The sequence below is a fragment of the Cyprinodon tularosa genome, unplaced genomic scaffold, assembly GCF_016077235.1.
Source record: "Cyprinodon tularosa strain WSP-4 unplaced genomic scaffold, ASM1607723v1 ctg190, whole genome shotgun sequence".
NCBI classification, from domain to species: domain Eukaryota; kingdom Metazoa; phylum Chordata; class Actinopteri; order Cyprinodontiformes; family Cyprinodontidae; genus Cyprinodon; species Cyprinodon tularosa.
Genome location: NW_024038679.1, coordinates 24,650 through 49,408, shown reverse-complemented (window position 1 = coordinate 49,408; position 24,759 = coordinate 24,650). Strand labels below are relative to the sequence as shown.

At 38.8% G+C, this 24,759-nt stretch overlaps 1 protein-coding gene across 1 annotated transcript; it reads right to left on the bottom strand.

The window, feature by feature from the left end:
• Positions 1–5,479: 5,479 nt before the first annotated feature.
• On the bottom strand, positions 5,480–23,964 carry LOC119782278 (ribosomal protein S6 kinase beta-2-like). Its single transcript, XM_038283172.1, has 16 exons — positions 23,773–23,964; positions 19,734–19,788; positions 19,618–19,655; positions 19,419–19,533; positions 17,699–17,767; positions 17,473–17,620; positions 17,340–17,397; positions 17,168–17,268; positions 16,991–17,081; positions 15,628–15,718; positions 14,405–14,512; positions 11,962–12,024; positions 11,388–11,465; positions 11,083–11,190; positions 10,894–11,006; positions 5,480–6,485 (listed from the first exon to the last, which is right to left on the bottom strand). The coding sequence occupies exons 2-16, from the start codon at positions 19,785–19,787 to the stop codon at positions 6,308–6,310; spliced, it is 1,413 nt and encodes a 470-aa protein (XP_038139100.1). The 5' UTR covers position 19,788; positions 23,773–23,964; the 3' UTR covers positions 5,480–6,307.
• Between the last annotated feature and the right edge of the window lie 795 nt (positions 23,965–24,759).

Genomic DNA, 24,759 nt, shown 5'->3' with positions numbered 1-24,759 from the left:
AAACAGAATTCAATGAAGTATTTTATTCGGATATAATTCATGGATTCCTTTTGGTAGAAATTAAAGAATGATTAGGATCACTTCTTGTGAGCTAAAATCTTGATAGCAAAGGGTTTTTTATGCTTGGCAGAGGATGATCAGCCACATATTTATTAAGTAGCGAGAGCAGGAAGAGCCATACTGCTGAGCGCAAACCATCCAACATATTCTAATTATCAGTGCGTATGAAATCGTACGAAAAGTTATGCACTGTAATTTTGTACGTTTTGGACGTTTTTCCTCAAAAAACCACATCAGTGCGCATGCGCTGGCAGACAGAAAAAAAAAACAGATCCACGGACGGACGTAAAAATGGGAAAAACAGTGCAATCATCACTTATTCATGTCTTTAACTACGTTGCTTGCTGTTTTATATCTTAGGGTTAGGGTTCAGGGTTAGGGCTAAGTGTAATTTATATTCTAGATTCGTGAATGGTGTGTCAGATGTGTATGCGCATACCACAAAAAAAAACGTCCAAAACGTACGAAATTACGGTGCATAACTTTTCGTACGATTTCATACGAACTCATATTGAGAATAGGTTGAACCATCAGAGTGGAGCGTGAAGCGCAGACTCTGAGCTCCACGCGTAAAGACGCATTTCTGCACAAGCACAGATGGAAGAGCAGAGTTTGTCAGTGTTAAGCGCACAGTACCGGACCATTCCGGATTATTTTCTCGGACCCAGCCACTGCTGCCATGATCCATCTGTGCTCCTGCAGAATGTGCAACGGCAGGATCAAACAGGACGCAGCAGCACAGCTGATATTGCTTAGCTGATTACAGCACAATGATGCAGTTTAAACGTCTCACCAACGACCCACTAATTTTTATTTAGTCTTGTTTTGTTGACAAAAACTCAAACCTATGACTAGTCATGTTTTAGCCATCAAACTACCATGTTTAGCTCGTCAGTTTCCTTTGTCATAAAAAAAAAGAAGCATCAACTAAATAATTCCGTCATCGTTGACGAAAACAAGACTAATTGCAAGTGTTTGACCATAACTGTGGGGAATTAGTTCAAATGGAAGAGCGCTTGCTTTGGGTGTGAATTCTCCATTAAATATCCATTTAGGGAGTGTTGGCCTAGAGGTCAGAGCACTGCACTTGGGCTTGGAGAAGGTTGCAAGTACTCAGTTCGATCCCCACAGTCTCCCGTCTTGTTTCCTGAGCAAAGACCCTTAACCCCACACTTTGCCCCCCCAAAGGGGATGGCTTAAATACAGAGGTATATTTCTCCAATGTGAGATCAATAATCAATTATTATTAATGACAGAGCTGCTCTGTCCTTGTCTTACAGCCTGAGAGATAAAGGGCCAGATCTATCAAAGGTTTGCGTGTATAAAAACGTGAGCTATTTCACTGCGCATGCTAAAAAATGTACAAACTGATCTATCAACAGCGTGCTAAAAGGATTTGGTCTTTAAAACGTGCTAAATAGCGCCTCTTATCCATTTAGTACTTTTTCTGCAATGAATATGCAATATGGGGCGTTTACACGCAAAAGTGTGTCTTGTGGGAGGAGAACATGTAAATATATTAATTTAGCACTTGCAAAGTGATTTATCAAACCTGAAAGCAATTTTGCTTACGGTATCTGACTCTATATTCAACACGTTTCAAAAGAAGGTGCAAATGGTCTGTATGCGTAATTGCGCACACATGGCAGCGGTTATTGTCGCAAGAAGGAGACATGGAAATGAAGCAAGGAGACGCAGAGAACGCATTTTTTCACTCCGTGTGAATATTTTTGCAATGAAGGAGGAAACGATCATCAAAACATATCGTTTATCCAGCATTGCCATTTTGGAGCTGTTGGGGAAACTCTGAATGGATTTGGAGCCAGCCACAAGGAGGACCCACGCAATACCAGATATCACAAAACTCCTTGCAACATTGCACTTTTTTGCATCTGGGTCATTCCAGCGTACGGTTGCAGCGAGAGCTGGGATCTCCCAATCTCGTTTTTTCAGAAGTGCTGTCTGACGTTTTAAATGACGCCCTACCGAAGAACCCCGACCTCCCCCCTGCGCCTGTGGAGCAACATGCCAATGCTGCTGGGATGCGTACGCACAGTAATCTCATCCACAGTCACTTCTTGTGAGCCATTTGGTATGTGCATTTTTCTACAGGCCAATACAAAACACCTGTTTTTTTTGTTTTGTTTTTTACTGCAGTGAAGTAGAAATTCAGCCACATACCACCTTAGGGAATAAAGGTTGCCAAAGTTTTTTCTTTATATATATACATATATATATATATATATATATATATATATATATATATATATATATATATATATATATATATATATATATATATATATTGTTAGGGATCACTGTAAGATTTAAATTTCTTAATGCACCAGTTTGTACAAACTACTTTGCCGCAAACCACAAAACGCGCAAAACCATCATTTAAATAGGGCGTCTCCAACAGTTTTGCACCTGCCACCAGTTACGCAGTCACTCTTGTTAAATCACCCGCAAACCATGGTTCAGCCCCTCGCGCAAAATTCCAGTTTGCGAGCGCAAATTACTGCACGCAAAATTGGATCTTGATAAATCCGGCCCATAGTCTGTTAATTTTGCACTGATTTGATCTTAGCTGGTTATTTTCTCACAGTAACAGTGGATTCTTTTTTTATTATTACTTTTTTCCCCCCAGAATAGTATTTTAAACCAATGCAGGCCGTCGGGTGAAAACCTTCAAACATAACAACCTGCTGCTGCCCAAACATCTGGGTGCATTAGCGTCTCCTTGCTTCCTGTCGCCTTGTACTTGATTATGATTAGCATAAACCTGCAGCCAATGAGAGATCAACACGATAACAGCAAATTCTTTTTATTTAGAATATTTCTCAGTTAGAAGAAATGGGAAACATCCCTGAATACAAACTCTTTTTTCATTAGTCTTTACAGATTTATACAATTCCAGAGGTGAAATGTTTCTTTAACATCATAGAGATACTATAACATTTCATTATTATGTTAATAAATACTGAAAATAAAACACAAAGCAATTGTTTTTTCAAAGATATATGAAGATGGTTTCTGTAAGTTGAGTACTTACAGGTACCGTTTTTTTTTTAAGTAGGAGCAATGGTTATCAGGCGGATTGAGCTTCCAAATACTGCAGACTGATGGCAGTAATAAAGGAAGGACGGGTCTGATATGGAAAAAAGTGAGGATTTGGAAAATAACTTTTAATATATAAAAGAAAATCTGAATTCTAATGGAAGCTCAGGTCAGGAGACTGAAAATATTTCAATATAAAAGAGTAAACATATCTCTTCTTTGAATCCAGCAGTTTTGTTGTTTTTTTTATACTGGAGATCTTGTTTCAGCCTCAAAGAAAAACATAAAAGTAGAATAACTGGACTTATTTAAATTTGGCACCAGAGTGAGAACCATCCGGGGGAGATTGGGTTTCTGAACAGAACCGACTGGCCTTTCACCACTATGAGGTTATTAAGAGATCCCCAAGGAAAGAAAAATCCATATGAGTAAAAAATAAAATGAGGAAGTTTCACAATTTCATGGTTTATTTTACAGATTTTCATCAATAAACTCAGACCAATTGTTGAGGAATGAAGGGTTCTCAGAGGAGAAGAAAATGACTTCAACATGAACAACCCGTTTACCTCGACGCTGAACAAAAGGCTGCTCCCTGAATTAAAACTCAACCACGGTTGTGAAACGTCAGAAAATATGCAATAAATGGGTTTCATCTGAACATAAAGGGAATAAAAATAATTTAAAAAAACTAGCAGCTTTAGAATCTGAACAGAATCAGAGGAGCTTTTCTTTATTTTGATCAGCTGGTGAAAAGTTTTAGATTCTGTTAAGAGGAAGAACATTTTAGACTCTAAGCACAAGTGAGAAATATATACGTTTTAATTTCACCTTGTTTCTTTGATTTTAATTCTCAAACAATAACTTAAAGCATCTTTCTTGTTTTAAAAAAATGACTAAATTCATATATGTTGAAATCAAATTACGTCAATCTTTTTCTACAAATCAAAAGTTACAGATGAAAGATTTTTTTTCCCATCAGAAAATTCAAGTAAAAATATTGTTTTCTCAATTAACAAAACTTTTGATTAAAAAAAATAATTTTTTCTTCAGAGTTACAAACACCGAAATGAATTTTCCTGTAAACAATTTGCCTTGCAGGCCTCTGATTGGTCAAATAAAACAGCCCCACACATGAGGATGTATTTTAAAGCTGAACTTTAAACAAACTGCTTCCTTACGTGACGTCAAAGATAGATCTATATAAATCAGACAAGATAATAAAGGAGAATTGTAGACCTCCACCAGTCGGATCCATCATTGTGTCTAACATCCAGATTCAAACTGTAAAACCAGCAGGAGCAGCTCTCTGACTAGGTTTTGTTGGAAAACATGCAACTTAAAGATTAATCTACAGCTGAAAGGAGTTCTGCACCACCATGGACTGAAAGGCCACGCAGGAAGGAAGAAGCCATCACTGTAAAGGCGAAAAACACGTCTGGTAGTTTGGTCAGAATTACCATCGCCACATTTGGCAGAAAAAGGAGGAAAGCTTCCAACCCTGAGAACAGGATCTCCGCTGTAACCCACAGGGGGGCTGCGTTGTGGTTATACGAGTGTCTTACAGGAGGAGGGACTGGTGCGCTGCCCGAAAAACATGGCATCCTGATTAAACCGTTTCTGTAAACACAGAAGCAAAACCTCGAGAAGTCAGAAAGTTCAAGCTTGAACACAGCTGATGAACAAAGAGCAGAATGTCTCTAGAATCCAAGTACAGGAGGAAATCAACAAATAGAGATGAAAAGGTTTGGTAATGGCAGATCGGAGCCAGTTACACCAGTTCTGTGAGGAATGGATGAAAATGCTGGATGAAGGAAACCCCAAAACATCAGACCCAGTTTAGAAAGATTAGCTGGCAGTTCTGCAAAAATACTGAGGAAGTCAGTAAAGATCTGAATTTAAACAACGATTTTCTGCGGTTTACTTAACAGAAATTGTTTTTGGTTAAAGAGGAAAAAAATACTCTGATTTAATCCGATAGCAGAAAATAAATATTGAACTATTAGTATGTAAACATCCGATTTAAACTATGTTCTACTATTTATTCCATTTACAGACAGCAGCAGAGAAGGATCCAGAGGATCGGATAGGGATGTGATCAGCAACACAGTGACACAAACATCTGTATAAACATGATTATTATCAATAACATCTATACATCTGCATGTATAACCTGTTCCTTATACGGCTCTGGATGCCTGTATGATGAAGCAGAACAACAGATTAGTTTCTGAGTCCTTCCTGAGTGATTCCTGATTGAGGAAGAACACGATCATATTCCTCCGATCATCACTGTTTTTGCATAAACAGTTTGTTTAAAAAAACCAAACAGTTCTGTTTCAGAGAGCACCGTGTCTAGAGCAGATCATGATGGGGTGAGTCCCTTTGATCCGATCAGGTGATAAATCCTGTGAATAACTTTGGCAGAAGACAAGAAAAGAACATAAAACCTAACATTCAATGATTACCCAATCAGTAGGTTTCTATATACATTCACACAGTCCTAAAAAGTCCATGTCACATTCAACAAACTCAGAATTTCAAAGTCGAAGACGAGGATTCTTTTTACTTCCTGTCTCATTAAGGCGGAGCCTGCTCTGATTGGTTGATTGTTCTCCTTTGGAGGCAACAAAAGAACAAAAAACAAAAAAAAAGGTGTGTTGGACGATGAGTCGTCAACCAGAAGAGGGTTCCCCATCACGTTACACGCATGCAGAAATAAATGAAACACCAAACAGGAAGAAGGAAAAAGAAGCAGAAATCCTGTTAGAGCTCCTGGAGGCTAAAGGTTGTTTTCATATTTTCTCTAATTAAACATCTGCCCAGATGTTCCAGCTCTGGTGGACTCCTTAAATCACTACTTCCTTTCGCTGTAATTAAACACCAGAGCTTCCAGTCAATCCATCACCCCCCCCCTCCACCCATCATAAATTCACAGGGAAGCTGCTAAAGGAAAATCAATAGCTCTCTGCCCTTTTTTAATTAAATACGTCCAGACGTTTTGTTTTCTTGTTAACTGGACTTATTGGGAGCCGATCTGCGGATAATTTCCCAGGAGAGGCAGAATTCCTCTGATTATTCCCGCTTTCAGACGCATCTCTGTTGATCCACTTTCCTAACTCCTCCTGCCTGGGCGCTCGCTGGGCAGAAACCGTTTGTAGGAGCAGAAATGAACCTTGGGGAGATTGCTGCTTCATCTCCGATGGTCTTTCTTCTTCTTGTTCCTTGAAGGCGTCTTGATCGGCTGACTGGCTGCTCCGTTTTCCAGCGGGGCGCGAGGCGGAGCAGCAGGTGGAGACGTGGGGGAGAAGAGGTCCGGCTCCCCGTCCAGGCTGGACTTAAAGGGTCCGGCAGGAGAAAACTTCAGAGGACTGAGAGAAGAAGAAAAAAGGACCATTTATCAAAACGCCCCAGATTGAACTACTAATGTGTTTACTGGTTTTAATGGTTTATAGTTCAGACAATTATTTTATAAAATCACATGCATTAAGATGTAAAACTTAAAAAAAAAAAAAACAGAAGGTCTTTTTTTCTTCATTTAATTCAGGCAACATTAACTTAGAGAGCAGAGATTTCAGCAGCTAACAGTAAGGCAGTAACATGCTTTAAGGAAACTCCTAAAGTCGGCCCCCTAACCAATGTTTACAGTAACGCTGAATGCATTAATTATGACCATGTAGGGGTCTCCCTTCGATCACATCTAATGCCGTTATCTCTTCTTCTACTATATAATAATGTTTGCCGATAGCAGGAAGGATGGAAAGAACTGTGTTCAAATCTGCTAATTATAGCTTCTAATAAAGAAATTTGTGTCGGTGAGACAATAGCTTGATCAACATCAAACAATTTGATCAAACATTCTTATAAAACCCTTTAAATGAGCTTAAAACTCAGATTGTTTAGTTCTATTTGAATCTAAATATTTGAATTATAATCTGTCTAGTTACCAATGGCCAAAAAAAACGGTTTAAACCCGGGAACAATTGGCTTTTTCTTTTTAAAACAGTGGCAACAATGTGGCAATAAGAATAATTGTCTTGATGCCAAAAAGAGCCCAACAGATTTTGCTTTCACAAGTGGAGCAGTACGTAGTGTTCCGCTTGATTTATGCATATAAATAGCTTTATTATAATTATGCAGGGAGTTTTACAGATAATATGGACACCGCAATGGGAAAGCAGAACAGAAAAAATGCCAGCGAGGGGTTAGACCAGCTTTTTATGCCAATGGGAAGGAAGCCATATGCCGATTGTTAGCGGGTCGACCCATGTTTGAAAAACACGCGTTAGCCCGCTATTTTCAGTGGTAAAGAGGCTTTAGTGAGCCTGTGCTGAAGTTGGCATATGACTGGAATCTACGGGGCTAAATAATTTTATCAGCTAAACCAGCAGTTCCAGATGAGGTTTATAAAGAGCCAAAATACATCATGAAACAAATAAATGTACCATGAAATAAGTAGAGCTTTTTTTTTTTACATTAAAACAAGATTAAAATGTTATATATATTATAAATACTTAAATATGCAAGTAAATGATAAAATACACCATTAAATAATTAAATGACTAAAATATATTTTACAAAGGGGGTTGGGACTTTAACACATTGATATTGATTAAATAATTGTATAGATTTAAATGCATAAAAAAAAAAAAACTGGTGTAGCTTTAGTGGTTTATAAGCTTTAAACGCACTAAATATTGTGTGTGGATTAGCAAAAGCTCTCAAAAGTGATTGCTTTATTTATTGCTAAAGTTCTGTTTTAGAAACTAAACTTTACCTTCTGTCTACAGAAAAAGTCAAACTCTTCAAGGCAGCACTGTATGCCTTGTTGCTATAGAGGTTTTATCACATTGAACAGCAGGAGTTGTGCTTTAATGAATGTTAACGTATCGTTAATTACCTCTAGTCATTTTTTTAAAGTGGCATAAAATATGGGCAGCGTTTTAAAAAAGCTAAATGATTATAACTTCCAACCAACCTGGTAATTTAATTTACTTTAATAATCCTGATATTGAAACAATAAATTTGTGTTTTGCTGTCCTCATTTATTACTTATTTAATAAATTAGGGGCAAAGGTGTCTTTAAATCAAAAGGTTGGTGATTAAAATTCGATCCATTGCTGTTAATCACACTCCTGTTTTTTAATGGAGTCCCACTGTTAATTTAAAATGAACTATACATTTAAATAGCTTAAAAATCTAAATCTCTAAATAAAACGTATTGATATTTACATAATATAGAGTGAAGTGGTTATACATAATTATTTAGGGTCTCCAGTCTGTTGCATCGTTATATTTTATTTCTCAGTAAGCCCTTAACTACATGGTCGACCTGGAAGCTTCAATTTGATTCAAACTTTGGTGTTTATTTGAACTGAAACAGTTTATGAAGTCTGACTTTGACTTCCTGCAGGTTATTAGAGATCATTTCAATGCTTTATTTTGTCCCTAAATGAATGAAACCATGAAAAATGAGACAATGAAACCAGATATCCAGGGATTGATGGTGTTTTTAGGGCTGATGTGAAACTGATTGTTTAGATCAATCTAACGGATCCCAAAATGTGCTGCTGATATTTTTAGCAGTTATTGGAGCCAGTATTGCTTTTTCATCCTCCATCTACATGATTAAAAATGATACAATAATAATAATAAAAAATAAAGGTCTAAATTTAAACAAAACCAAAACATTGATCAACAAATGAAGCAATGCAGAAGCTTCATGTGATCTCGGCGCATGGTTGAACACATGGAGGGGTTACTGATACTAATACAAAAACAGTGGCTTATGGGTCCATCTCTAGCAGGAAGACTCAACACTTCCAGATTTCTACCTATTCTTTAACAAACCTTCTCTAGCTTTAAATTCAGCTTTCAGTCACTTTTTAATAGTTTTAATTTGAATAAAAACTAAACCAGTTTCGATCAGACTGTAACCAAACAGGACTGTGCTGTCAGTATGCAGCAGGAATAAAGTTTAATGAAACGACACAACAGAGGATGGGAAACTGAAGCTCGATGTGCTAAAACATCAGGTACTAATAAAGGGATTGTGGAGTAAAACATGTTGAGGTATGTCTGTTCTTAGCCTCACAGGCTCCAAACGAAGGTCCTGAGAGATAAGAATGAGTCACACAGCTTCCTTCATGGCATGAAGGGGAGGACTGTGGTTTTGAGACGATCCATCTGACCAGTGAAAGATACACTATATTGCCAAAAGTATTTGCTCACCTGCCTTGACTCACATATGAGCTTAAGTGACATCCCGTTCCTAATCCATAGGGTTCAATATGACGTCGGTCCACCCTTTGCAGCTAGAACAGCTTCAACTCTTCTGGGAAGGCTGTCCACAAGGTTTAGGAGTGTGTTTATGGGAATTTTTGACCATTCTTCCAGAAGCGCATTTGTGAGGTCGCACACTGATGTTGGACGAGAAGGCCTGGCTCTCAGTCTCCGCTCTAATTCATCCCAAAGGTGTTCTATCGGGTTGAGGTCAGGACTCTGTGCAGGCCAGTCAAGTTCATCCACACCAGACTCTGTCATCCATGTCTTTATGGACCTTGCTTTGTGCACTGGTGCACAGTCATGTTGGAAGAGGAAGGGGCCAGCTCCAAACTGTTCCCACAAAGTTGGGAGCATGGAATTGTCCAAAATGTCTTGGTATGCTGAAGCATTCAGAGTTCCTTTCACTGGAACTAAGGGGCCAAGCCCAGCTCCTGAAAAACAACCCCACACCATAATCCCCCCTCCACCAAACTTTACACTTGGCACAATGCAGTCAGACAAGTACCGTTCTCCTGGCAACCGCCAAACCCAGACCCGTCCATCAGATTGCCAGATGGAGAAGCGCGATTCGTCACTCCAGAGAACGCGTCTCCACTGCTCTAGAGTCCAGTGGCGGCGTGCTTTACACCACCGCATCCGACGCTTTGCATTGCACTTGGTGATGTATGGCTTGGATGCAGCTGCTCGACCATGGAAACCCATTCCATGAAGCTCTCTGCGCACTGTTCTTGAGCTAATCTGAAGGCCACATGAAGTTTGGAGGTCTGTAGTGATTGACTCTGCAGAAAGTTGGCGACCTCTTCGCACTATGCGCGTCAGCATCCGCTGACCCCGCTCCGTCAGTTTACGTGGCCTACCACTTCGTGGCTGAGTTGCTGTCGTTCTCAAACACTTCCATTTTCTTATAATACAGCTGACAGTTGACTGTGGAATATTTAGGAGCGAGGAAATTTCACGACTGGATTTGTTGCACAGGTGGCATCCTATCACAGTTCCACGCTGGAATTCACTGAGCTCCTGAGAGCGACCCATTCTTTCACAAATGTTTGTAAAAACAGTCTGCATGCCTAGGTGCTTGAATTTATACACCTGTGGCCATGGAAGTGATTGGAACACCTGATTCCAATAATTTGGATGGGTGAGCAAATACTTTTGGCAATATAGTGTATATTAACCTAACAGAAATTGGCCGTGATGAACTCAAGCTGTTTTGCTTCAATGTTCAAGTGTGAGGGGGGAGTGTGTGTGTGATTGATTTTGTAAGGTATAAATGTATGTACTGAGCTTGCATCAGGCATAGAGCCCGATTCTCTCCATCTGAGGACGTTAAATAAATTTTAATCTTATTTCTAGCAAGAAATGCCTCTGTCTCAGCTTCATAACTCCACAGGATCCATCATGGAGGACTGATTATGGACGACCTTCCTATAGAAGCTGCTCAGTTTGTCTTTGACTTTATTGGCGCCTCAGTGCTATTGGGGATCCTTCTGTTACCTGATGGGCGTCCGTGGGCTGCTGTTGTGGCGGCGCATGTGACGCGACCGAGGTTCAAATGAGAACCCCTCTTTGAGGCTCTCCAGGACCGACGGGGCCACGAAGGAGAAACCCTGCAGGAGAACAAAGAGATGAGAAGGTGTAGACGCATGCTGATGATGAGAACATGATGAAGGCAGAGCCGCTCACAGCGAAGGCCAGCTCTGCGCTGTGACTCAGCCTGGTGTCGTCTGGACTGTCCACCGGAGTCTGTCTGGTGAACCTGGTGTCAAACTGGCTCACGTCCTCCTCTGAATGCTGCCAGGAGGGCAACGACAACGCCACACAGCGGAGAGAGACACAAGGAAGCCATTAAGAACCAATTACAGTTTTAAAAAGTGAGAAAACATAAGAGAAAATAGGAGCAAGATGTTTGGAAACTGGACAGAACTGGCAGCAGTTTATAACGTGGGAGTAGCGTGCAAACATAATGGCTGCAGAAGAAGAAGCCTCACCAGCTGGGGTTTATATGGCGGCTCCACTCTCTTATTCAGCAGCTCCTCCCAGCTGATGTGCCTGAAGAACGGATGTTTCTGCAGAAAAGAGAAAGTCAACAAACTGCAGCACTTCTATCAAACCTTTAAACATTATTTAAAAAAAAAAAAAAAAATCACATTTCTTGCTTTGTTTGCCGTTTTTCACCACAGAAAGAAAAAAACACTTGCTGTTATGCAAAAAAAAAAAAAAAAAAAATCCCATCAAGGAAGCTGTTTCTTTTCACCAACACCAGAGACACTGAGCAGAATTCAGCAGTTTCACTGACTGCTTCACACAGACAGGTCTCTGATGGAACTTATGGGGTGAATTCTGTTCAATTATTGTTGCAAAGACAAGTTTTTGTAATTTGAAAAAACAAAAAAATTCTAAAATCCAGAAATTAAACAGTTTTTACGTCAAATTAAACATATTATTCAGGTTTATTGAGTTTTATCTAAGCATTTCTTCCACACAGGTTGTTATTTAATCATTGATTGGATGTTTTCATGGTTCTATATTGATCACAGCTGGTTTGCAGTAACTGGGATTCACCTGGATATCAGCGGCGTCACCTTTACCAGAACCGATTCTCTGAGACGGATTCTTCTTCAGCAGCTGAAAGATACAAACATGCAGACATTTAATCATCTCCACAGCGGTGTGTTTTTGTTTTGTTGTTGGTTTTTTTTTCAACATTTACTTTACCACTGATTTCCATTTAATCCTGAGTTTTCTGTTTTTTCAAGTCTCTACTGTAGCATCAGTTTCTGCCAGCAGGGGGCAGAGTTGTTCTGTTTCACAGAAACTTCTGGCAGTGAGACTTCTTAACTTCATTTAAGAACTGATGGCAGCAGGTCATTAAAAAATACAATTAAGTGAAAGATCCTGTCTGTAAACTGAGGAGAGGAAATTTATGACTAACTGGAGGACTCAAGTAGATTTTATCTGTAATGTTCTGCTTAACCAATCCCACCCAGGACGTGTCTGACCAGAGTTTTATAGGTTTCCATTAATTAAATCTATATTTTTTTTTTTATGTCATTTTAGTCCTAATGGGTAATTCTCTAGAAGCCTTTTATCGACATAGCACAACAAACCAACAACAAACACAAAAACCTCAAACTGTTTTTTTTTTTTTTTTAAACAAACAAATGAAATCATCCCATTTTTATCCAGTATCATATTTTAATAATAAAAGTTAAATAACATTAAGCCTCCCAGGTAATAAATCCTCTCCTGATCCTCGCATCACAATCAAAACTTGTCATCACCTAAAGTTCCAAGTACAGCTTTGCATTTCTGATCTTTGCATTTTGTTTTAATTCATGTTAACTTCAAGCTCATTGCTGCTGCTTCTTTACGTTTACAAGCTCTGAGTTTATTTCCATGCTGCTCTGTGTCAATAAGAACGTTCCTGGAACCACAGAGACCTTTAGACGTTTGAAAAGATCAAAGTGAATGAAGCTCTGCAGCCATAATAATAATAATAATAAAAGTGAGGACTGAATGAGGCGTTTTAAACTGTTTACAAGTTCCTGTCTGTACAGCGGAGTATATGTAGATGAAAGGAAAATAAAAGTACATTTCAGTCCCCAGAAAACAGATAAATTTTACTTATAACAAAACAAAATCCTCTAAAAAAATCTCTAAAGTTTAAAAGTGTAATTTCTGCCAAAAAATGTATTTTAAAATATTATAGGAATTTCCATTATTAAATATACTCTGATATTGTAAAATCAGAAATCTGCAGAGGAAAAAAACAGGTTTACTGTGTGTTAAATCTAATATTTCCCAACACAAAATGCCAGATATGGTTTAAATCTAAGTTGCTTTTATAGCATTTCCTGAAGTGTGTTTACATGCAGGATTTGTTCCCGTGTCTGCCTCAGTAGGACATGGCCTCTGTTTAGGATCCGCCTGTTTCTGCATTGAGCGGCGGATGCAACCAGGAACCATCTAAATGCATCACTTCAACCTTAGACAATACTTCCTGCATGTTTTGTAGGAAGTTTTGTAAGAAACTGAACGGGCATGCTCAGTGTGAAGGATTGCCTTCGAGTCAAAGAGTCGATGCAATCAACCTGTTTTCCTTAGATAGAAAACTTTGAATCAATCTGACTGTAGGATCTGGTTGAACTGTCTCTATAAAGTGCCTTGAGATGACATATGTTGTGAATTGGAGCTATAGAAATAAACTAAATTGAATTAAAATTTAAATTAAAAACTCGTATTTCTTTAAAATTCAGTAATTTTTCCTCTTACATTCCATGAACTTTTCTCAAGTAAATTTCTGACTTTATAAAAGGGGCTGGAAATCAATTCAAATTTCAGGAATCAATTCCGTTCAGATTCTCGAGATTTAGAATAGATTCATGATTATTAGTGTAACAGCAAATGAATAAAGTAGTGGAAGCTGGAAGGACTGTGGGAAATTAGTTAAATAAAATAAATCCGGCTTGTACGAACCAATCTTTGTAAAGTAGGGCTGAGTTAAAAAGAAAAATCTGTTTTCTGAATTGATTCTCAAAGTCAGAATATATCTTGGTTAAAATTTGGGCATTTGTTTCCTTTAATCATTGACATTTCTGAGTTTATTTTTGCTAATGTTTTTATTTTAATCTAATGCACAGATATTTTATATTTTTTTGTAGAAATGAACTTCTCTTTCATCTGATGCTAATGCTCTGCTACAAACTGAGGCAAACTCTCCAGTCAAGCCAGGAGAAATCTGGAAATGTTGCTGTTTTCAATCCCCACATGTTGGTGAAAAGTTAACATGCCAGAAATGTCCAGATTCATTATTTCAGTTCTTGTGTTTTATATTTTTATATTTCTATCCTGCCTTCTAGTTTTATCCAAAAAATTTTCTATTTCACAAAGAAATATGCACACAGTTACTGCACTTCCTCCCTGAAGCATCGATCTAGTGGGAAACCAAGCATCCCTGCGTGTTTCTAGTGCAGAAAAACTTCCAGCGTGTTTTTTAGTTACAGACCTTCTTGATCAGGTCTCTGGCATCGACCGTCAGATATGGAGGAAGATTCACTTTACACTTCAGGATCTTATCGATCGTCTTCTTCCTGTTTTCAGCCGTGAAAGGAGGCTGGGGGGAGAAGACGGCAAACAAATGGTTAACAACCGTTGCTATGCAACAGAAAACATCACAGGTAAAAAGACACAGGTTATAAACACGGAAGAGGGAAAGATTGAGACCACTGAATATTTTCTCAATAAAAAAAAAAAACTGAATGAATTGCTAGTAAATGTGCGGTAAATTCAATTGCTCACCGATGCCATCTAGTGGTGAGTTGTATATTTTAAAAAGAAAGATTAGTCGTTTTTATTGGACTTAAATAAAAACATCTAAAGATGTACACTGATAATGGGCCCCTCAATTTAAGAGATCGACTCAGTAAAATTGATTCAAATAAAATAAAAGATGTAACAGAGCAGTGTGCTTTTTAACCTGATCGCATTTTGATAAACACTTTATTAGGAGTAATCTGAGCGGAGAAAAGCTCCTCTCTGTGGAGTAGATTTTTTTCCATTATTGCCGAAACCAAAAGACACATTTTGAAAATTAAAATCTGATCTGAGGAGCACAGAAGCATTTCTGTTGGTCTGTGCGAACGTTAGAGACAACATTTTTAGTGGTTCGGATAATTAATTTGATTGGGCTTGAAAGGAAGAGAATGTCATCTGTGAAACATAGTTTAAAAAAACAATAAAAATTTATCTAAAAAAGATAATTTTAAGTAATGGAAATTGCATCAAGAAATGTAAACAAGTAAGATATGAAAAATTTTCTAATCTTGATAAAGTTCTTAAAAAAACTCTTATTTTCATTTTCATTAAAACGTTTGTCAAAGTTTTATTTCAGGATTGTACCCTTTTCAAACCTTATTAAATGTAATATATGTAAATAAAGAAATAAATGTAATATGCATGTGGAAAAGTTACATGCATGAACAATACACAAATAATAATAAAAAAAAAAATAATTCATGGACTTTCTTAAATATCTTAAAACAAGGACGGGTGTTTTTTTTTTTTTTTTTTATAATTGATTTCAAAAACTTTCTTGCGTCTTAAACTTGTTTTTTCAAATTCATTTTAATGACCCACTGGAACTCTGTTTAAATTCAGACTAAAGAAATGAGACATGAGTCCCCCAACCCTCCACTAATCAATATCCTTCCCCTGCGGCCTCCAGCTTACCGATCCAGTCAACATGTCGTGCATCAGAGCCCCGAGGCTCCACCAGTCCACTGCTCTGTTGTGACCTGATCTGTTGAGGATCTCTGGAGCCCTGGAGCAAAGAGACAGAACAAGTTCTGAGAGTTGAACAAAGAAACAGATGAAAACTATCATTAAGCTGATAAACATCCTCAGTTTGTCTGTAGACAAAATCCTGTCTTAAAATCTGTTTTTTTATTTCTCCGTTATCTTCTGCAGGCCAGTTAGTTATACGTCAGCCTGAACACCTAAATTCGGCCAATCATATATCAAATATCATCTGTCAATCAAATGATTTCGGTCATAGCGTCTTGATTCATATGTCGCAGCTAATATACGCAACGGTTGAAATAAGAATCATTTCCTTTCCCATGGAGTTCCGTCCCACGGGGATGGACGTCTGTGTCTTCAGCAGGCATAGAGCTAACAGAACTGGCAGCGTTGCGAGGCAAGGGTTCAAACATGTACGGCTGTAAGCCTTCTACACCAATCCAAGCTTCTGCCGCCCTGGCATCCTCTTCCACAACATCTTCGTCCCGCTTTCCTCCTCTAAATAAAAAATGTATGACGGACGAGACTCATCCACAACCTCCGACACTAAACTCTCCTCCTCTTTCATGTTTCCTCTGTCCATAGCGTTCCTTGACAGTGTCGTTTTTAAGTCACCAATTTAGAGCTACTTGGTCCCAATGGAATTTCCCATTGGGAACCTACTAGCACTAAGTTGCTAACTGGTTAGCAAGATGCTTCCGACAAACCGGCCACAATCAAATTTGTTTGCGAACCTTCGGCCTCAACAATCCCGCCCCCTTGATAAATGACCAATCACATTCACTTTATTCACTCGCGTAAAGTCGGGCACCACTCGGGAGAATTCGGAAACAACGTTTTGGAACAGCCGCTTCACTACGACTTTAAGGTTTCATTGCTAAATTTAATTTTGTTTTGTTTTTTCCATAATGGAACAAAATGACCTTTGCAGTCAGAGATCGACAAAAGGTAACATTACAGAGGAGCCAGTTCAGTTATATCTGTTCACAGCAGCCAGACTTTACTGCAGCCCACATAATATTCAGTTCAATTAGTTCAAGCTTTTCCAGGGAAGCTGAATCTTTCAGCAAGTTTCCTTCACAGACTGAGTTTGTCAGAGAAAATACCACTTCTGCTATTCTTACTTCACTTTCCCTTTCTGTAGTTGAGAACCGATGTGATGCGTCATGGAGATAAAACCTCCAGTGGATCTGCGCCTTTTTACACAGGCTGTTATTAATCAAGCTCAGCTTTTCTTTGTGCAGTTCATGTAGGTTAGGGCTCGGGTTTGGGGTCGGTCTGCAGGGTTACCCACATGTACTCGATGGTGCCGCAGAAGGTGTGTGTGATGGTTCCATCATGAATGGACTCCTTACTGAGGCCAAAATCCGTCAGCTTGATGTGTCCTAACCAAAAATCAACAAATCAGTACAAACAGCCGAGCGCCAACAGGTTCGTCATATCATGCAGAATAAACCTTCTGCTTCCTCACCCTGCTGACAGAGCATGATGTTCTCAGGTTTCAGGTCTCGATAAATGATCCCGCTAGAGTGAAGGTGACCCAGGGCCATGGTGATCTCTCCCAGGTAGAAACTAAACACAAACAGCGTTAGAGCTGAATTGGTTCAAAGTGATGCGGCTCTGAGGCTCAGCGTGAATCTCACCAGGCCGTGTCCTCCATGAAGATGCCCTCCTTCTCCAGCTGCATGAACAGCTCTCCTCCTGCAGAAACACAGCACAGCTACAGACAGCTCCTTCTTTGCTTTCTTATCTTTGTACTCCCGGGCGCCATCTTACCGCTCAGACACTCCAGGATGAGGTAGAGCTTCCCACCCGTCTGGAAGGCATACAGCAGATCCACGATGAACGGGTGTCTCACCTTCTCCAAGATCTCCCGCTCTGCTCGTGTGTGAGCCGTGTCTTTGGCGTTGCAGACTATCTTTGCCTGCAGCGTCACAAACAGACGGTGAGCGCAGAACAATCCAGAGAGCAGCGAGATGAGCCCAAATCTGCAATGGCTCACCTTTTTTAGGACCTTCATGGCGAAGATTTTTCCTGTTTGGGGCCCTTGAACCTTCCTCACCTGGAACACCTTAAAAAGAAGACAGAAAATTATAATTCTGAACAAAATTCCCGACTCATTTTCAAACCACTCCATTCTATGCCTTTGTGTCGGTCAGCTGGTCTAGGCGCATTGCTGCTCGCTCCATCTGCTATCCATTGCTAAGGTCTGAAATGTGGGATGAAATGTATGCAGTTTCTCAATTCACTAGAACATGAGTACAGACTTGTGTCCTCGCCAAGTATGTTATTGAGAAGAACAGAGGAAAGTGTGGACTCTGGGAGAACAGGCACACGCAGCATAAATATGGGTTAACTGGAACAGAGGCGTACTGATGACATCACATGCTCTGCTCATCTGGAGCTGCATTTCACCTCCTGTTATTAATAGTCTCTAGATAATAATGAATTCTGACTTTTTTTCATTTAGTGGGGGAATAATAGTTCCACATAGTCACACATATATCAAACTAACATTTTGCCAAATTAAACAGCGGTCCTTCATACACGGCTATGCAGAGAGAGGGCAGCTGCAGACGGGATAGGATTAGCTCTGGCTGCCGTTAGCCTCGGGGGTCCACTGCCTGGTTGCCGCGGTCCTCTCAACATCAGAACTTTTTTTTAAATGATGCACTAAATCAGTAAATGGGCCATATAGTGATGCTTAAAAGTGTTCTTGCCTCTTAACTTAATACTCTGAGCTCTGTGAGCACTACATTGAAAGCTGCTGCTGCTGCAGTGCATGCTGGGACAGCTTTCAATCTCAAGAATGGACAAGTCTGCTCTGATGCATGCTGGGTAAGGAGGGAGGGGTGAGAACAACATCCGGGGACTTTGTTTTTTCTCGGTCTGCTGGTGTGAATTGGAACAGTACTAGGGCTGAGGCTGATGGCGTTTCACGAGCACATGAGGATAGGGATGCACGATATTGGGATTTTGGCCGATATCCGATATGCCGATATTTTAAAACTCATGTAGCCGATAACCGATACCGATATTAAAGCTGGACAAAAATAAGTAATCATTGAAAATAGCAGTTTTGTTATCCATTTCTGACACTTTGAAAAATAATATACTCAAATACTGTATATTTTCATATGCTGATATCAAATAGATTTTTAAAAACGCGGTATCGATCTATTTCCCTTTCAAAATCTCGTGAAATTTCTTTGTTCTGTTACAAACTCTCGCGATATTTTGCAAATTCTTGTGAGATTTTGTTAGTAAAATAGATCGATACTGAGTCAATATATCAACATATAAAAATATGGCAAAATTTCGTGAATTTTCGGGGGATTTCGTAGCATAACGATGACATATAGCAATATTCATTAGTAAAAGAGATTGATATGGTGTTTTTAAATGGCAATATATCAGCATATGAAGATATTGTGATATTTTAATGTATCAATATTTTTTCCCTCGTCTTTAGAAGTTTTTAAGTCTGTAAAGAATAATTTTTTGAGGAAGAAGAAGAAGTTGTATTTTCTTTTTTTTTTTTTGACTTTAGAAACTCAGAGGCTGATCAAATATCGGGTTAAATATCGGTGGGGTGGCCGATGTCCGATATTCAGTTTTAAGGCCGATACAGGCCGATACCGATAGGGGGCCGATTATATCGTGCATCCCTACATGAGAACACACAAGTACACATATTGACAAACGTCCGTGGTCACAGTCACCTTGCCATAGGCTCCTTTCCCCAGCACCCTAAGGAGCTCGAAACAATCGGGTCCGACTCTCTCGCTGTCTCTGTTGACGCTCTCACTGGTGAGCTCCACCTCCTCGGTTTGAGCGCTGCCATGACAACAGAGCAGAAGAAACCTTTTGGTCGGATCATCAGCACCCGCTTCCCCCTGAACTTAAACCTCCTGAACTTACCTGTCGGGTTCCACGACAGTCAGCTCACAGGCATCATCCTGCAGACAGAAGAAGGAAGTTAAAGTGATTCCATCAAACCGTTTCTGAGCCGTTAGAGATGCTAATGAAAGGCTGACCTCTGTGTCGCTGATGTCCTCCGTCTCCAGGTCGATGTCAAACACTCCCGCCATCCTAAAAACATAACACACATGTATGTCATTTCTATACTTCAGGTAACTTTTATTTTGTTGTATCTGTGTTATGCTTCAGCATGTATTTATCATTTGAGGCCCAGCCTGCATCATTCATCACAGTGCAAACTCACAGGCCAGATGCATGATGGGAACAACAGAAAAACTCATCACTGGAACATTTCTATGGGTCTTTTACTCAGAGCGCCGCCTGGACTGTTTAAAGTAAACAGTTTGATGGGAAACATATCAGTAGAAGTACAGAAGGTAAATGCATCAGCTAGGCGTTGTTTTATTGTTATCATTTATGACACAAATGCGCAGAGCGTCAGATTTCTGACGTTAAAGTCAAGAGCAAAACAAACAACAACAGCCAAGCAGGACAATTCGACCAATCACATTCCTCCAACATGTAAATTACTCAGAGATGGGAAGTAACGAAGTACAAATACTTCGTTACTGTACTCAAGTAGATTTTTCTGATATTTTTACTTTACTCCTTAATTTTATGGCAACTTTTTACTTCTCCTTCTTACATTTTTATACAAATATCTGTACTTTCTACTCCTTACATTTTAAAAAATTAGCTCGTTACTTCAGTTTTGAATCATTTCAATGGAGTTACCGTTATTTTTCACGTCATCAATACCAAATTCAATCTAATTGGATGGGAATATACGTTGCATTTGACGCACCACTACATGATGAATCGACAGATTCGGGGGTATTCATTCGCGGCAAATCATTGCAGCTTGGTGGCGGTGGCGTTAGCATAGTAGTATGGACGACGAGATGATTGAAAATGAACACAACGGAGATCTAGTCCTATTGGCAGACATCCATTTAAAATGTAGGCAACGGCATGAAAAAAATAGTTTCTACTTTTACTTTTATACTTTAAGTAAATTTACAAGCCTGTACTTTGTTACTTTTACTTGAGTAAAGAAGTTTAATCAGTACTTCCACTTTTACCAGAGTATTTTTTAACACAAGTATCTGTACTTTTACTCAAGTACGGAAAGTGAGTACTTTTGCCATCTCTGACATTACTCAGCCTCATATCTAGAAATGTCAGGATTATTCTAATTGATGATGAGTGGGTCTGTTAAGCCCTAATATCAGCTGCCTGTTGCGTGTCAGAAGTGATGTTTCCCCACATAGTTTATCCAATTAGAACGGTTCCTCTGTCTGGATAAAAAGTCATCTTCATTCTACATGTCAAAAATATTTGGAAATGGAATGAGAGCAGCGTCCTTCAGCTAAGAACTGAGTGAAATATTTCGATAAGGCTGGAGCCATGGAAGTCTCCTTATTTACAAACATGTATGATGTAATGATGTGATAAACTGGAGATGCATAAAATGCTTGTTTAACTCTAATCCGAGGCCACTTCAAGAGACGTAAGCCAGGTTTGTGAGCAGCTGCCTTCTGTAACTCTAAGCAGCTTCCCTGATCTGAGTAAGATTACAATTTCTGTCTACATCTGTCGTCATTAGGGGTGTGGAAAAGAAATTGTTGAGCAATATGTCGTGATTTTTGGCTGCCTGATATAATATCAATCTTTCCATTCCTAGTATCGATTTTTTTAAGCAAGACAGCAAAACAAACCCCAAGCAACATGGATACCACAGTAACTGAACCATCAATGTCATCTGATAAACATATAAAGAGGTTGCTTTTTTTTAATCGTTAAAAGTCCTGAATCGATTCGATTTTGATTGATACAGTTCTAAATCTATTTAATCTGTTTTTACAATAATGAAAGTGGTTCAACTGTGTTTCAAAGTACTCATGTATTTTATTTTTTCCTGTCACATTAAACACAAAGTGCAAACTTGTAAATCAGACAGTTTAAAGTTGAGATGTGAACAAAACTGTTTTGTTTGTGAAAAGTAAAGCCTCACTCGAGTAAGCAGATGTGTCAAAGCAGACATGCATGAGTTGCATTATCTTCACTGCACAAACCATATTTGCAGCATTGTCTGTAGCAATTACAGAGTTTTTTTTTGCTGGTCAGCCCCCATTTGTTAATGTCTTCAGTCAACCTATTGGCTATATTTGCAGCTGTCTGGCTTTAAATAATCTTGAGTGCATCTTTCCTGCTCATTTGAATGTGAACGTCACACGCGTCACTATAAAACTAACCGATCTCATTCCCTAGACATCGATTTGGCAAAAATGTAAAGGAATCGATTCAAAATCAATCAAATCTATTTTTTTACCCAGCCCTAATCGTGACCCAAGTATCTTGTCATATATCGTATCGTAACACCGATGCCAATACTCCCACCTAGCTGCCATGTCTCCTGGTTATTTAATAGATATACATCATAAGAGTCAAGAGTTTGTCCTTAGTGATCTCTTCTCAGGAAATGAAGCAGAGAGAGAAAGCTTAAAGGTGTAAACACAAAGCTTTCCTTTACACATGGTAGAACACACCAAACAGAGAAAATGGCTAATAGCTGTTCTCTAACACAGAAGTTCAGAGCTGTGGTTCAGGTGGAGGTCAGGAACACATTGTTAAAAACAAAACAAAAAATCTGCAGCAGAGCAAATAAAGGAAACTGCAGCCAGCAGCAGCATGAAGTGAATGAGAACAGAACCTGAGGGGGAGAACAGAGGGGATCTGATCCAGAGGTGAGAGAAACAAAAAGATCTCCATGCCATCGTCACTGCAAGCCACACCCACCGCCACAAACCTGCTCACCCTGTTTTCAACGCCATGAAGGTGAGCTGCTCAGCTAATCTCCTCATGTTCTCAGTAAAATAGCTTTTATCAAAGGATTTTCTAATCTTCTTATAGTTTTCCTCTACTACACTACTTTAGCAGGAGGGGGGTTATCAAAGAGCTATTATATGCAATAGCTCATCATCCACTGAAAGCATGGTTTCTATTTTTCTTATCAGGCCTACTGCAGCAGAATTATTGAATTCAACAATAAAACAGCACAATTAATATGTATAATCTTTAATCTTATTCTATTGATAAAATGTTATATTTTTTTATTAAAGCCCGACTATTCTTCTTCCTTATATTACTAACATCACCTCCTATCTTATTCAGATATTTATGTTACACTGTGTATACAGTTTTTGTTATTATTACACGCAATGTAAAACAAGCATGAATGTTCTACTGCTTTTCTTTTAAAGGGAAAGCTTGAAAGATTACAAGCAAATATTTACATTTATTTTATGTCCCTAATCTTTATTTGATCTATAATAATCTGATTAACCAGATTTATGCATTTATGCCTCATTGACAAGATGAAGCTCTTTTATTATCTTAAAGGGAGGTCAAAGGATAAAGAAAACACAGAATTGGTTTTAAAGAGCAAATATCTTAGCAGTTAATCTAGAAAATAAATCTACTTTACTATTTTCTATAATGTTTTCTATAATGTCTTAAAAATACTTTTGCAAAAATCATTTCTGAAAACAATTGTCTGGTGTCATTCAAACAGAGACTAAAATATTTAAAACAGCTTTTTCGGATTAAAATGTTTAGCCTGAACATATGTCTGTAGACAGGCCTCTGCTGCATGGTTTGTAGTTTTTTTAAAGGCTGCTATCTTTAACAGATTATACTCCTAATGGGACTTCCCGGTTCAAAAACATCAAGTAATCCCAGAACAAACATCAACTGAGCAAATAAAAACTAGTTTTCATAAGTCACTCTGTAAACAGCAGCTGGTAGAGCTACTTTTAACAAGACAGAGGAAGATAAACTGTGTTGTACCAAGCTTTATGCTGGTGGTAGCTAACCAGGCTAATGCTAGCCGTCATTCCACTGACTGAATAAAAACCTATTAATCCTGAGTCTGCCAGTGGTATAAACCAGCTAACTGTTAGCTAAGCTAAATGTGAAAACAGATACAAACTGTGATTCACCGTCTAAGATAGCAGCTTAGTTACATGTTAGCTGCTTCAACTCTGACAGCTCCAGTGACAGCTGCAAACATGCTAATGCTAACTAAACGTTTACCTCTGTTCGTTCAGCTTCCGGTTTCCTCTGGTCCTCTCAGCCCGCAGCGGGAGAAAAAGATCAACTTTTATACCCACAGAACTGCAGCTTAATTCAGCGGGACACAGAGAGCAGCCTTTATTGGGTCCACAGAGCTGTTTGCTCTCCTGTCATCAGAATAACATGAAGCTCGTGCTGTGACCCACTCCTCAGCAACGAGTGCAGCTATTGGCTATCCTACATGATGACGTAGGAGTCTTTAAATGAAATGTTTTGCCAACATTTTCATTCATATGTTCATGTGTGTCATAATTTGGCGATTAAAACTGACTGTGATTCCCAGATATATTTCTATGTAGATAGATAGATAGATAGATAGATAGATAGATAGATAGATAGATAGATAGATAGATAGATAGATAGATAGATAGATAGATAGATAGATAGATAGATAGATAGATAGATAGATAGATAGATAGATAGATAGATAGATAGATAGATAGATAGATAGATAGATAGATAGATAGATAGATAGATAGATAGATAGATCCCATTTGTGTTCCTTAGTTGCAGTTAAATCGTTAACTTGGGTATCATTTGTTTAAGTTTGTGATCCACCTGTTTTATTTGCTTTACTACCTGCTCTTATATATTTTTTCATCTTATCTTGCTTTTATTCTTCTTTTATATTTGCTTCTTTTCTGTTTTGTTAATCTTGAATCATCTTTGTGATGGACTCTGCTATGCAAATAAATTTGCCTTTTGATTGGATACCAATTATGCAACAGATCCAGTCGAGAAATTCCTAAACATCCCAGTGAAAGCCAGGCCTTCTGGAAGAATGCTCAAATATTCCCTTAAAAACTCCTAAACCTTGTGGCCAGCCGTCCCAGATGAACTGAAGCTGTTCCAGCTGCAAAGGGTTGACATCATGTTTATTATGTACTGACTATGGTGGAACCCTGATCAGTTGGACAATGTCATTTCTAACAAACCTTTTTTTTTTCT

Bases quoted from the DNA above. Each gene is read 5' to 3' on its own strand.
- LOC119782278 (XM_038283172.1), bottom strand. From the start codon at position 19,787: ATGGCGGGAGTGTTTGACATCGACCTGGAGACGGAGGACATCAGCGAC. The intron at 17,398-17,472 runs GTAAGATGGCGC...GTGTTTCTGCAG, and splicing joins CATCCTGGAGTGTCTGAGCG to GAGGAGAGCTGTTCATGCAG. The intron at 12,025-14,404 runs GTCTGTAACTAA...TGTATCTTTCAG, and splicing joins CCAGAGACCTGATCAAGAAG to CTGCTGAAGAAGAATCCGTC.